The 13,473-nt window shown below is 37.7% G+C and overlaps 1 protein-coding gene across 1 annotated transcript; it reads right to left on the bottom strand.

Moving 5' to 3' along the window:
- Positions 1–251: 251 nt before the first annotated feature.
- On the bottom strand, positions 252–1,884 carry LOC128740515 (phenoloxidase-activating factor 3-like). The gene is made up of 5 exons (XM_053836059.1): positions 1,827–1,884; positions 1,573–1,736; positions 984–1,270; positions 726–922; positions 252–658 (listed from the first exon to the last, which is right to left on the bottom strand). The coding sequence occupies exons 1-5, from the start codon at positions 1,882–1,884 to the stop codon at positions 252–254; spliced, it is 1,113 nt and encodes a 370-aa protein (XP_053692034.1).
- Positions 1,885–13,473: the final 11,589 nt, after the last annotated feature.

The raw sequence follows: 13,473 nt of genomic DNA on the forward strand, positions 1-13,473 counted from the left end.
GTCTAGCAATTCCTCTCAATCAAGATTCGAACTTGTGACGACTGACTTGGTAGAATAGTCCAATTTTCGCTCTAACTTATGCGTATTCCCATCACATGGATGATTCCTCTACCAATAAAATCTATGATATACTAGTAATGAAATAAATATATACTACCAAAGTAACATGACTAGCATAATATGACACCTGCAAATGGATTATTATTTTCTCCACTATTAATAAATCAATACTAAGTCACGAAGTTTCCACTTTATTCCAAGTTCTGTGCGATCCAGTCGATATAGTGTGAAACCCTAGTGTACACTCCGGGAGCGCTTTCATCTCCACACGAGTTGACCCCAAACGAGACCACACCGTACATTACCGCAGCGGACGAGCGCGAATAATACTGCAACGGTCCGCCGGAATCTCCCGCGCAATTGTCCACCTTGTTTACTCCACCGGCACAAAGCTGACTGGAATCGTCCAGCGTAATGGCATCACTGAGTTTGGCCAAGGTGCTGGCGCAGCGGTCGGTCGTTAGAATCGGCACGCTAGCATATTGCAGCACGTTTGAGGTTCGTCCCCGTTCGGTGAAACCCCAACCGGAAATGATCATTTCCTTTGGCTCCGGACTGCGCACCATCGCTCCAATGGGCAGACAGATGGTTTTAACACCTGAGGATGAGAGCAAGGGTGATAAAGTTACATAATCTGTGTTTTGTTGCAAAAATATTCAACTTACTAAAACTTAATCTAGCTGGTTTGGCAAGTTTGATTAAAGCTATATCATTTCTTCTCTTAGAGCTACTATATAACGAATGCTTAATGAATTTGGACACCTCGATGTCCTGCGGAGGATCGGCACAGTCCAACTCATCACCGAAGTTGTTACAATCGATATCCTTGGATATATCATTTTCACCTAAACGCACGGTTGCTCTGAAATAGCGAAGATCTTTGTCACATTTTTTCAAAAACCTTCTTTAAAATAATTACTTACATCGCCGGTCGATTGCAATGTGCTGCTGTGAGGACGTAGCTCTCTGCGATAAGAGATCCGCCGCAGCGGATTTCCTGATTGTCATCTAGAAGTAGAGCCATCCACGGATATTCGAACACCTGAGCCTTCTTTCCGAAGGCTATCCGTTCGCTGCTGTGCTTACCACATGTTTTCATATCTAATAAATCTAGACCCCTAGGCTTGTGGGCGCTTGGGGCAGGATGTCCCCAGCTGTTGAACAAACCATTTGGAAACTGATATGGCGAACTGCAACAGACGCTGTAGATCTGCAACAAAACAAACTAATTAACGGTATTCAGAATAAGTTGAATGAAACTCGTTCGCTGTTTAGGTGTTTGCTTTTAGACAAAGGAAACGAACACATTTTTTACACATATCACATGCAACCAGCACGAAAACTTCCACAATTTGCGCATCACTATATAACTAATTGTCGAAATATTTTATTTGACCAATTTGATTCCGCCTATCGACGAAATGCCGGGTGGACAACTTATTATGACGCAGTATTGGTATTGACAAACCCACGATCGCTGAAAACCGGAGGCAAATGGGTATTCTAACTTACTCTTTCGCGCCCACGTTGTTCCAACTTGCAGATGCGGCTTTTGATTAATGTTTGTACCATTGGAGGCCACTTAGTTGCTGCGACTCCAACATACGTCCGAAACTCGTGACAGCTGTTAAACTCCAGGCACTGCTGCTGCGAGGGACACTGTTTGACCTGTTGACCTGTTAATTGGGGAAAAACACGAATCATCGATCGATCGGTATATCGAAATGAAAACAAATCTACGGCTGCCGTTGACATTATACACTTACCTAAAACTGAGTGAATGCATAGAACTCCAATGAGTAATATTACTTGCGGTTGCTTCATTTTGTCTTTTTCTAATAAATTACTATGCACTAGTATATAATTAGTTCCGAGTTAATCGACAGCTTGGATCAGGTTTTATTCTGCGCTGCTCTGCGTCCTCAGGGTAGACCTGACTGCCTGCGAGAGGAAGCTCGTCTCGTGTACGGCAGCCTGCGTTCGTTCGCGACAGTGTATCAAGTCCGACTAGTGGGATACAACCCCACCAAACTGGCTTTTATGAATCGGAAACGGGATAGCCAACTACACAGTCAAATTCGTATATCTCAGTGTGTAGAAAAACATGCGATTCTCATACGCGCGTTTTGCTAGGCGCCTTCTGACCAGCGAATCGCGAACGTAAAAGGCAGCTTCTAGTGGCTTGTGATGCGCTGCTGCTGCTGTCTTGGGTTATGATTCGGAATATCCCATCATTGCAGTGGAGGTGTGTAAGTTGAACTTAAGTCATTTTTATTGCCTCTTCATATGCTTTTGCATCACAAGTTTTGTATGATTATTGGGGATACTTTCGTTTCGTTGTGAAATTGTTTTCAATTGTATATTATTAATCATAAATTTTTTACTTTTATGGTTATGTTTTTTTAGCATTATAGCATCTGTGAGCAAAACCTGAATTTTATTATATTTTATTACTTATTACTTCTGTAAACGGGATTTCTCCTTATTTCCGAACAGATCTTAACCGGGAGTTGCGTATAATATTATATTGATGCCGTTCAAATGAATTAGGGAAAAATATTACTAAATTGTAATTCCAGTTGTTTTTTTTTAACGCTTGTTATACTTATCGACAAGGTCGTCAGAGTCCATTTATGGCAGTCCGTATGGCACCGAATATCACCCTTCTCTTCCCTTCTTCAGTGTACCAACATGCTCCCATAGACTAGACCATCACAAAAAAATAAAATTAGTTCAACTAACCTGCTAGCCGTAATAAGATCTTACAACTCGAAGCACTAAACACTGCATTCTATAGGTTCTATTATTTTTTGGGGCATATTACACTAAATGTTGAGATTCTGTCCAATTAACATTCATCACTATATTTTCACCTTTTCGCCGTCAATTTTTCATTAATTTTTTTGGCCGTTACTGTCGTCACATCACTGGCGAAACTTAATTTGAGACACAGAAAACTTTAATTTACCACCCGAACAGTTATCTGGTAAGATATTATAATGATTTTGCCCAAACCGTTCACTTGAATTGATATGAAAAACTATAGTTCATTTCGATTGCAATTCCGAATTCGCGATCGTCGTTGTTGTACGTTACCAAGAAAACGGGTGTATATGTGGAGTGATGCCCTATTTACATTGAGCATGAAATTGACCAATAATTTTCGCTATTAAATTAACGGTTGTAGAGTGTCAAAAATATACTTATAAAATTCAATTATAATAAAATTCACTGTACACAGCGTATTATGTGATAGAATTACTGTCGGATCTCGTTCAACAGCAAACATAGATACGCGATTTTACGTTTCATAATTGTTCATAACAGATTATTACCTACTACTAGCAACTCTGTTCTCGTCGTGAAAGTACTGAAATCAGTAAAACATGCAACTGGACTCTGACGACCTTCACCTTTAATGTGACAGAAAAATGTACGATCATGAAATTAACATAGCATGGCAAGCATTGAAAGTACGTCCCAAATAACTCGCTTCTACCACATTTAGTTGAAATAACTCTTTTGTGACTTGTATTAGTCATATATTAGTCACTTCAACTACGAACTAACAAGAAACGAACCTCTCTTTTTCTTATTAAGATGCCACTTCTTTCCTTGTCAGTTCACCGTTTTTGTCCCCCAGTCACCTGTGCCTATATTAGTTTTCTTTTCGACAATCGCTATAATGAAAGAGAAACAATGCACCTTTTCTATAATTTGGACTTCTCTTGTTAGAAACCATCCCTGTCAATCACCTGTGTTGATTTTATTATAAGAAGAAACATGTATGCTAAGTTTGATGAAGAACCGCGCGGGCGTTTCGGAGTTATTGCAGTACACATTGTACTTTTCAGCTAAGCCTGGATCAATCCAGGTTCTTTTACTGTTGCTCTTTCTCTTCTTTACTACAGGAAATTCATGGTGTCGCACTTTCAACCTGCGGAATCCAGTAAGGTGCAAAATGCGGTACAGTGGTATTTCGATTTTAGTATTCTTCGATTTTGGCACGGGTCGATTTTGGCAACAAAACTATTCGTTTTTGGCAAAACAATATAGTTTGTTTAGTACTTCCAAAAATTAACTTAAACATCAATCAGTTTTCTCATATATGTTCTAAATGGCGAAAAATGATGCCATCAGTATGTGCATGAGAGAAAGTTTGTAGTTATAGGTAGCACTTCGGCTAAAAAAATACGTTTTGATAGTGTTTTTTGTTACTGCCTGTCGATTTTAATTTATTTTGAAGCGCATGGTGCCCTAAAGGCAGTCATTTTTCAACAACTGGCACATAAACACATAGCACAATAACTGAGTATGCTCATTTACTGCAGATTTTAGCTTAATTTTCTAAAAAATTGCTATTTAGGTTGAGTGATCGGAATTAGGAGCTGATCGCAATTATGTGCGGTCACGTCAGTTTGTCCGTTCTCGTTCATTATCTGATATAGCTGTTCGCGCTCGATTGTACCGTATACGGCGCTGAAATCAACGAAAATATGATCCTTGGGTGGGAGCGTTGTGCTCTCGGCATTTCTGCAGGATTTGTCGTAGAGTGAAAATTTGATTCGCAGTAGCACGGGCCCCCATAAAACCCGTCTGATACTACCTTACGAATTCTCTTGTTATGGGGGATAGACGACGTAACAAAATCTGGGAGAGAGATACCAAGATGCTAGAGCTTACCGAAAAGAGACTTCACGTCGCTAAGAAACGCGGAGGCGGAGAACTGCTTCGAGAGGCACGATACGAGAACCTTCTTTAATACGATCAACAGAATCCGGCACCGGACCGTGCCAACTCCTGTTATATGCAACGACAACGAGGGGAACCTGATTACCGAAAGATCGGAGGTGGCTAGACGTTGAAAACAACATTTCGATGTATTGTTGAATGGCGAACAAGATGCATTGGTCAACAGAAATAGGTTTGCGATTGAGGATGCTGAAAAAGCTGTGGATTCACCAACTTTGGACGAGATTAGAAAAGCAGCGAGAGAGCTGAAACCAGTACGGCATTCCTGCCGAACTTTTGAAAGTCGGTAGTGAACGGCTATAAGCTATATTGTGCAATCCATTAGGTTATACGAAAGGTACGGATTAAGGAGGAACTACCTACGGACAGGTTGGAACGTCGTCAAAAAGGCCATCGACTCGAATGCAGTAATTTCCGAGGCATTACTCTCCTCAATTCTGCATACAGAATTCCTCCCGCATCCTGTTTCTCAGACTGAGGCCGTTACAGGTTAACTTTGTTGGTGAATACGGGTGCGGTTTTCGAGAGGGACGCTTCACGACGGACCAAGTGTTCACCTTGCGACAAATCCTCGATAAATTCCGCGAATTCAACTTGCAAATTCACTATTTGTTTGTAGACTTAAAGGCGGAGTACGATTCAGTTAAACGAAATGAGCTGTGGCGGATTATACTTGAGCACGGTTTTCTAACAAAACTAATCAGTGTTATTCATGATGGTTCCAAATCAAGCGTCAGGATAGCGAGGGAGACATCGGACTCGTTTGTAAAGTTAGATGGTTTGAAGCAAGGCGACGGACTATCATAGCATGATTTTTAAGCAAAAGGCCTTACTAGGGCTGCGATGCCTAGTCTCGAAGGCAGGTCTGCCGTCTTGGATATAGCTGGCGAATACAACGTTTCATAAGTCAACTGCAGCCTGCTGTTTAAGATTATTCGTTTTCCTAGGCCTGCTAACCTTTAGTTATCGTCTAATATTTAAAAGTCATTGTTTAGCGATATCATCGGTGTTAACCGTAGAGTTGTGGAAGAGGCGTATACGCATCTTACGGAGGAAGCTGCGATGATAGGGTTTATCATAAATTCTACCAAAACAAAGTATATGGTGCTTGGTAGAGAGCGTGGTAGCCCATAGGGTGTTGAAACTGCGGTAAGGATAGATAGAGATACTTTTGAAGTGGTTGACGAATTTGTTTATGCAGATAGCGACTACCAACAAGATACTTTATAAGACGCTAATTCTCTCGGTAATACTCTATGGTCACGAAGCGTGGTCCAAGAGTACGGTGAAAGGTGCAAGAGAGCGACCGATCAGCTCTTGGTACTTTTGATGGCATACAAGAAGAAGGAGTGTGGCGCAGGCACATGAACCATGAAATATACCAAGTATACAAAGATGCGGATATTGTGAGGCGGATAAAACACGGCAGGTTGCAATGGGCTGGGCACGTAGCAAGGATGCCGGATGAGAGACCCGTATCCGTTTGACGAGCGCTGTTGATGAGGATCCTAGAGTAGTGAGTGTTAGGGATGATTGGAAAGCGGCAGAGAACCGAGAAATGTGGAGACGGTTCCTGAATTCGGCAGTAAGTAATGTTTAGAAAAATTAATTTCGGCCAATTATGGTTGGTAAAAGGCAACGAACTATGAAGCTAGTAAACATTGTTCTGGTAACCTTCCCTTACACAATTTTTCGCTCTTTCCTCTTCGCGTCTTGCCCCACTCTTGAAATACTATATCAATAATTTTAGCTTCATTACTATCTTTTACCATTCTCTCCATCTATAGGAAAGATTACCCTTAATAATAATCACCGCTATTCTGTATTTCGAACGAAAGTTCTTTCGAACAAAATATCCGTCAGCAAAATCAAATGGGCAAAACATCTCGTTCGAAACAAGTCGTACGAAATAAAGATTCGTTCGAAATACAGAATAGGGGTGAAAAAAATTAATAATGTTTGACCATTGAGGGCAAAGCTCATATAATTGACTGGCAAAGCGCATTACCACTCCATCGAAAAACACACTGAAAATAGTTATAATATATTACAAAATAGTTATAACAGTTGCCCTGAAGCTTTCCATGCCTTATTTGGCAACAAACTTTGGCTACGATTGAAATGGTTGACACATGTTTGTTGACGTTTGCCTCTCTTTTCACAGAAGTGCGAATCATCACAACCAAAACCCCCCTCTGGACCACGCAGATCAGTTTCTGCATAATAACTTCCTCCGTTTAATGAACGTTCGTTTATTAAGCTGTTCTTCACCGGCAGGAAACACCAAACAACAAAATAGTTCAAAAAATTATCAGGAATGAATTATAAAAAAATGAGCGATTATATACCTGTGATCGGTATTTAGCGAAAAATTATTCTAATTTAAAATGAACATGAAAGAAGATTATTGTTAATCTTACAGTATCACAATAATATCAAACATGTTTAAAAAATATATTAATTTGTGGTAGAATCTGCCTAGTGGCAGATTCTTTTCCAACTGGTGTAAAATATGTCAATGTCGTGTAGAGGGACTTTACCGGATGATTGGTGAGATTTTCTGTAAGTTCGTCGGTACGAGTAGCGTTTAATAATTCGGGACATTGATTTGTGGAGATTTTATTCACCCCGCACAAGACCATGCACCTCCATGGATCTCTCTGAAACTATGCTCTTACTTTTTCCGTTCATCGAAACCTGCTTTTCGTCTCAAATATGATTATTAGCAAGCAGCTTCAGCAGAACTGTCACCTTAATTATTTTATTTATGTTCCTATCATGTTGTCGGGAACTAGGAATGGAAAAATGGTTAGTCATTCATTTTCTTGATTATCATTTGGATTTTTTTTTTTCAAATCAAAAAAGATAGTTTTGAATTATTTATAAAGCTGTTGTGATTCATAGACTTATGCTCATTCCAGCTGTTGCTTACATTAGTTATGTCTTTTGCCGAACGAAACCTGGCAGTTATACGCAAGTAGGTTCTCATAATGATGCAATTAGGGACATACTATATTCCAACCAAACATGTTCAGTTTATGTCCTCCGTCACTAAATGTTGAGGTGCTTTAGGTCCAGTCCGGGTTATGGCTAGAAGGTACGATGCCAACTATTGAACCATGCGGAATATCCTCGCAGGGAGAAGTCTTTCAGTGCGCGTATATATCCGACTCAGAGCTTGAAGTAGAATTTATTTATTTATTTATTTGTTTATTTAATTTGGTAGCCAGCTGAAATTTGGAATTTGGTAGCCAAGAAGCTTGTTATGCCCTAGTACGAGTACTTTTTGCCGGATGTATTTTGATAGACGATGAAACTTACGTGAAAATGGATTTCCAGCAACTTCTCGGTTGAAAATTTACACTCCAAGTGGACGTCTCGATGTAACAGATAAGTTCGTGTTTGTTGAAAAATTCGCAAAGACGGCCATCATCTGGCAAGGAATATGTAGCTATGGACTGAAGACTGAGTCTAGTATCATTTCCTCAACAATGGTATCAGTGTATACTTGTGTATACATTGAAGAATACTTATAAAAACGGATTTTTCCATTCATTTTGCTACCCTCTTTCACCGTAGTGCGTTTGTTTGTCTTCGATAATTGTAATACTGAACTTTACATGTAATAATTTCAGTTTTGTGACGCATTTATAAAGGTTCTAATTACTATCATAAATTGCTACATTGGTGCCAGTTTGGCTAATTAGTAAAATACGCTATCATCCATATCAGTGCTTCACTTCAGCTATCGCTCAGAGAAATGCACCAGCTGCAACTGAACGTGATAAAGTAAAATAGTCAAATTACATGAATCACTTGGTCACTCCCGGATAGAACGAAATGACGTAGGCAGCACCCGGCACGCGACAGTGATTATATAGAACGAGAAAGTAATCGCCATCCCAAGTATCTACAGGCATAAGGTATCGATTCACAAGTGATTCATCGTTACATTGCAAAGCCATTGATCCATATCGCTACCGTACATGCTGCATTGACTATTTTAAGTGTTGTTCGGATAAAAAGTTTTAATCGTATCGGAGTAAGTCGCATATTTGGATCAATGTGCAGGCTTGGATAAATGATTCGCCGATATTAAATAGTACCTAGTTTGACGATGCTAGCAAAAAATATAAATCCACTTGTAAATTGAAATTATTACCGATACCGCGAAGTTCTTGTAGGGTTTGTTGAGATTCCAAAATGGCGTATTCAAAAATAGCTATGCATCCCTTTTTCTCGTTGATTGATGGAGGCGCTTTGCATATCATGAATGCAGGTACCTACTAGGATGTAAGAAAATAATTTACAGATATTCTGAAATTTAGAAACCCTGAATGACTACTAGAAGTAATTGCAAACAATAATCTTTAATTAATCGTAATCTTTCATTAGGGTAATTCGATAGACTGACTTCAACCAGTTTGCAGAGAATTTTAGTTAAAGGGAGTTCCATCATTTGTGGTGTTGACGATTCTTTTAATGTTTGCTTTATTGTGTCACTTTATAGTTGAACTTTGTGACAAACGCTTCAGATTTTTTGTAACGCATTCAAACGGTTGAGTGTGTGATGTTAAAGTTGTTTTATTTTTCTTGGAGAGTTTTTGCATACATTGACTTTAAAGGCTGCACGTGTTAGCCAAATTATGCGTATTATACGGTTTATTTCTAATTCCCGTCGTAGTAAGTAAAGCCACTTTAATGTTCATCATTTCTTGGATGGATTTAATGAATATTCCAAAAGTTCTTTTACTGATTTGACTCAAACACACTTACCTTCCGATCCGTGCACTTTGAAATCACTAAAAAGCGATTATTAAAGCATTTTATTGAAACTACGCAACTGACTTTATTTCTGAAATTCGTCGTACCGTTTCAAAATCCGTCCATTAAAATTTTTCATCGTCCGAACTAAAAATCACAACAATGTTTACGAAAAAGTGCAGGGTTGCATCACAGACTCTATCGCCTGTTGACGTAGGACCACGCAGAACTGTTATTTATAAACATACTTTTACTACGTTCTTGGTGTGCAGTTTAAGATACGAAAAATAAATTATTACATAACGGAAAGTAGACGTTAGAGATCAATTTAACCATTGCATTAGTTTTATGAGAGTCTTATTGATAAGTTTTCTCTTTAGAAATACTTACATCAACCAATAAAAAAAATTTGGCATTGAACAAAATACAGAAAATAATAGATATTTTGGTTTATTAACAATGACTTCAGCTCTTTCAAAATTGATTTAGAACGCGTCGATACTAATTCTCACTTGATGAGATATTTCTTCATAATAAATAAAAGGGTTTGCTGAATTTGTTTTACAAAACACTACAATTGTATTGAAAATTTAACGAAACGGATCGAGTTTCAAAAAATATCTAGCAAATTTAAAACAAAATTCAAACTGACTTCTAAATTAAGCTTGGAACACAAACATAAATGAAGATTTTTAAATGATTTCGGCGATACCTTTAGAACTTTAGGCAAAATTCAGGTATACATTTTAACGTTTCGCAGAAACCAATTATGTGATCAAGTAATCTCTGTTTCATTAGAACGAATTAGAATTCAAACTCCGTCCTTTTTTTTAAATTCTATCTTTCCATCATCTACGTAACTAAAGGGCGTGGCTTGTCGATGCACTACTAACAGGCCGCGAAACTGTTACTGTGTTTGCAACACGTAGCAATGAAAACTGATAGTGTTTTGTGTTGCATTTTAGGTTGTCTGGAGGGTCTCAGCATATAACGAAAAGCCTGAGGAATTGAAATCATAAATATCCCATATTCAATAAAATGGCAATAATTAGACTAAAAGGTTATAAAAACGATGGATTTTGCTCTCACATCTATCTGATAAATGCAATGGAAGTATCGATTTATTATCCGAAAATTCTCAAGGGAGATTGGCTGGAAGCTCATGTAAATTCACTAAAATTGTTCGACTTAATGTTTAAATTCCAGCAGGTTGCTGTAAAGGCCGATTTTTCTGTGAAAACAGCAGAAAAGACACACGTTTTGTGAATCGATTGGTATGTAATCTAGCCAAATCCGTTCAGAATTGACTGACCTATTACCGTTTAAAATCTATCACTTTTTCGTGTCACGATCGTTTTTGTTTTCGTAGCATGACACCCTATTAAAGTAAGACGTAGTCCCACGTCAAAAAACCGCGCATGTATTTGTGTAGGACGGCCTGACAAATGTTATTTTGCAAAAATTTCTGTTGGTTATGCAAGCTTTCTCGGCTGCAGAATAACGACATTGCGTTACGTGAGTTATTTTTATTTGAATCGTTTGTTTGAGAAACCCCACAAGTCCACTCGGCACTATTGTTGGAAAACAACAAAAAACTGATTTTCTCAAAATTTTGAACCAATCCTTATATTTTTTGGTATGAGATTCTATGATAGTATCTAAAATACATAATGTAGACTTATCTTTTGATCAAAATAATGATTCTAGCTAAAATTACAAGGCCTTAAAATTGATGGATATTTGGGGTTTCTCAAACAAACGAGAAATTGACAGTGCACTTAAGCAGTTTTGGGCCGTTTTTATTCAAACTTGTGATCTTTCATAGTGTGATAGATGTTCATTGTATGTAATTTGCTACCATATATCACTGGGGTTATTAATTTAGTACGTACCGTTAAGAAGAAGAAGAGGAGAGGGGCGCTAACTATTATTTATTAAAAATTTTGAAGTAGAATAATACAAGTTTTAGAAAAAGTTTTGTACTTTTTAATGGAAATTTTGATCATGGTTTGCATTTACCTATTAAAAAATAAAAGGTAAATGGAATAATGGTGGCTTTTGAATTGCATAAATAGACCAGAGTAACACGAATTCACATCGAATAGAAAAGCTTGATACTTTGCTAGTATATTATAACCAGAAAATAAACATTTTAAATCTTGGATAACAACCGTACTATGGTTATGGAGCAGAATCTGAGAATAAGAGTCTGTTCTCAAATTACGTAATACCAAAAAGAAATGGAGATACGTGAACAGCACCTTAAATACTTCGAACGCATAAACTATTGATTTTACATTTACTCGGAAGTACTCGACGGATTGCTCACATTAGGAAAACCAACGAGTTAACAAAAAAGATAAATAGAAGATTAAACTTTTTATTTATATATTGTGCTATTATTAACATTGCATAGTAAATGGTGGCGGGTTACAGCTTTTGTGAGAAACGCATGGATAGTTTTATCTGTCGATTTCCGGAACGATATTGCTACAGTTTTTACTGTATCTAGATTACAAGAATGGTTTATTTACGTTTATCTTGTCGACCAACTACTCCAAGCTTATCTGCATTTACAATCAGCTCTCAATTTTTCAGCTAAAACATTCTTTTCTTTTCGATTTTGTTCGCCGTTTTTTTACTTTATGTTTCTTCTTTTTAACTGTGTCCCTCTCGTAATTTTTCGATTCCGAAGACATTTTTATACTATTGAATTGTATTGCGAATACTGCTTACAATATTGCTCGTAAATATTGAATGATAATTTTGTACCTATCGTAGCGCCGCTCTAGGTGATTATCGGAAACATGGATATTTGAGGTTTCTCAAGCAAACAGATATTTTCAACCCCAATTAAAAGGGGTTCGTGGAACTAACTTTGTCTGGAATTTTGAGGGAAGGTGTAGATATCCTCAAGGATTCGAAAACTGTTCAAAAGTAAATTTTCATAAAAATGGCGTTTGTGGGGTTTCTCAAACAAACGATTCATTTATGATTGACGGAAATTGAAACGATTAGTCGACATTTTCTTCTTCGTCGCACGAAAAAACGTAGGAAATTCGGCTGGTAGGAATTCTTTAATTAAAAAAGCATTTAAATAGATCTCAGCTCACTTTGATTTATCGCGTACGATAGTCAACTAAAATAATAAGGAATAACTAATTTTGCATTGTGTGTCATAAAAAAATATTTTTAATAATTAGTGTTGGATAGGACGGGAATAGGCAATTTCGACGAAGCAGCAACATACGCTATGTAAAAAAATCTTCTTGTGTTCTATATTTAAGATTCATCTACGCTGTTTGAAAGTTAACAGATAGCCTTCAGCTGACAAATACATTGAACCTGAAGTCAGCTCCCATCAGCAAGTTTTCTAGATTCAACGATAAACTGGTTCTGAATCGAAGAGTATAAACCAACCGTTAGCAGATGAAGCGAGCGTGCCTTTCCCTGATTCGAAGATTTTCCCGTTGCAGAAAAAAATCCACTTTCTTACCCTGTCACCTAGCGCTGTCGATTCCAATCACTGCTAATTTCATAACCTCTACTGGTCAGAAATGTTTTGCAATAATTAAATCAACCAGAATTACATATGATTTGTAGCTTCTTACATTCGTATTGTTCACATCTTTTGCGCGGCAGAAAGAGACATCTATGCCTCTATAGTTGATCACAATAAGACAACGTACTTTTGTGTCATCAGGTAGTGGTGCGGGATTAATCATACTTATTGACGGTAATTAATTATAGAGAAACAACCGGTTTCAATTCTTAATCGTTTCCTGCCGGTCGTGACAAATCAGCGGATTGAATTCTTTCATTGAGAATGTGGAAACGAATTTCAAAATATTGGATAATGTTTACATTAACTTTTAATTACTCAATTAAGTTCTTCGA

Source organism: Sabethes cyaneus, chromosome 3 (genome assembly GCF_943734655.1).
Source record: "Sabethes cyaneus chromosome 3, idSabCyanKW18_F2, whole genome shotgun sequence".
Lineage (NCBI taxonomy): Eukaryota > Metazoa > Arthropoda > Insecta > Diptera > Culicidae > Sabethes > Sabethes cyaneus.

What these genes read in the sequence shown, in the direction of transcription:
- LOC128740515 (XM_053836059.1), bottom strand. Translation starts at nt 1,884, where the DNA reads ATGAAGCAACCGCAAGTAATATTACTCATTGGAGTTCTATGCATTCAC. An exon ending in ATGCATTCACTCAGTTTTAG is followed by an intron (nt 1,737 to 1,826) that starts GTAAGTGTATAA and finishes CCCAATTAACAG; the next exon opens with GTCAACAGGTCAAACAGTGT. An exon ending in CATTGCAATCGACCGGCGAT is followed by an intron (nt 923 to 983) that starts GTAAGTAATTAT and finishes TCGCTATTTCAG; the next exon opens with AGCAACCGTGCGTTTAGGTG.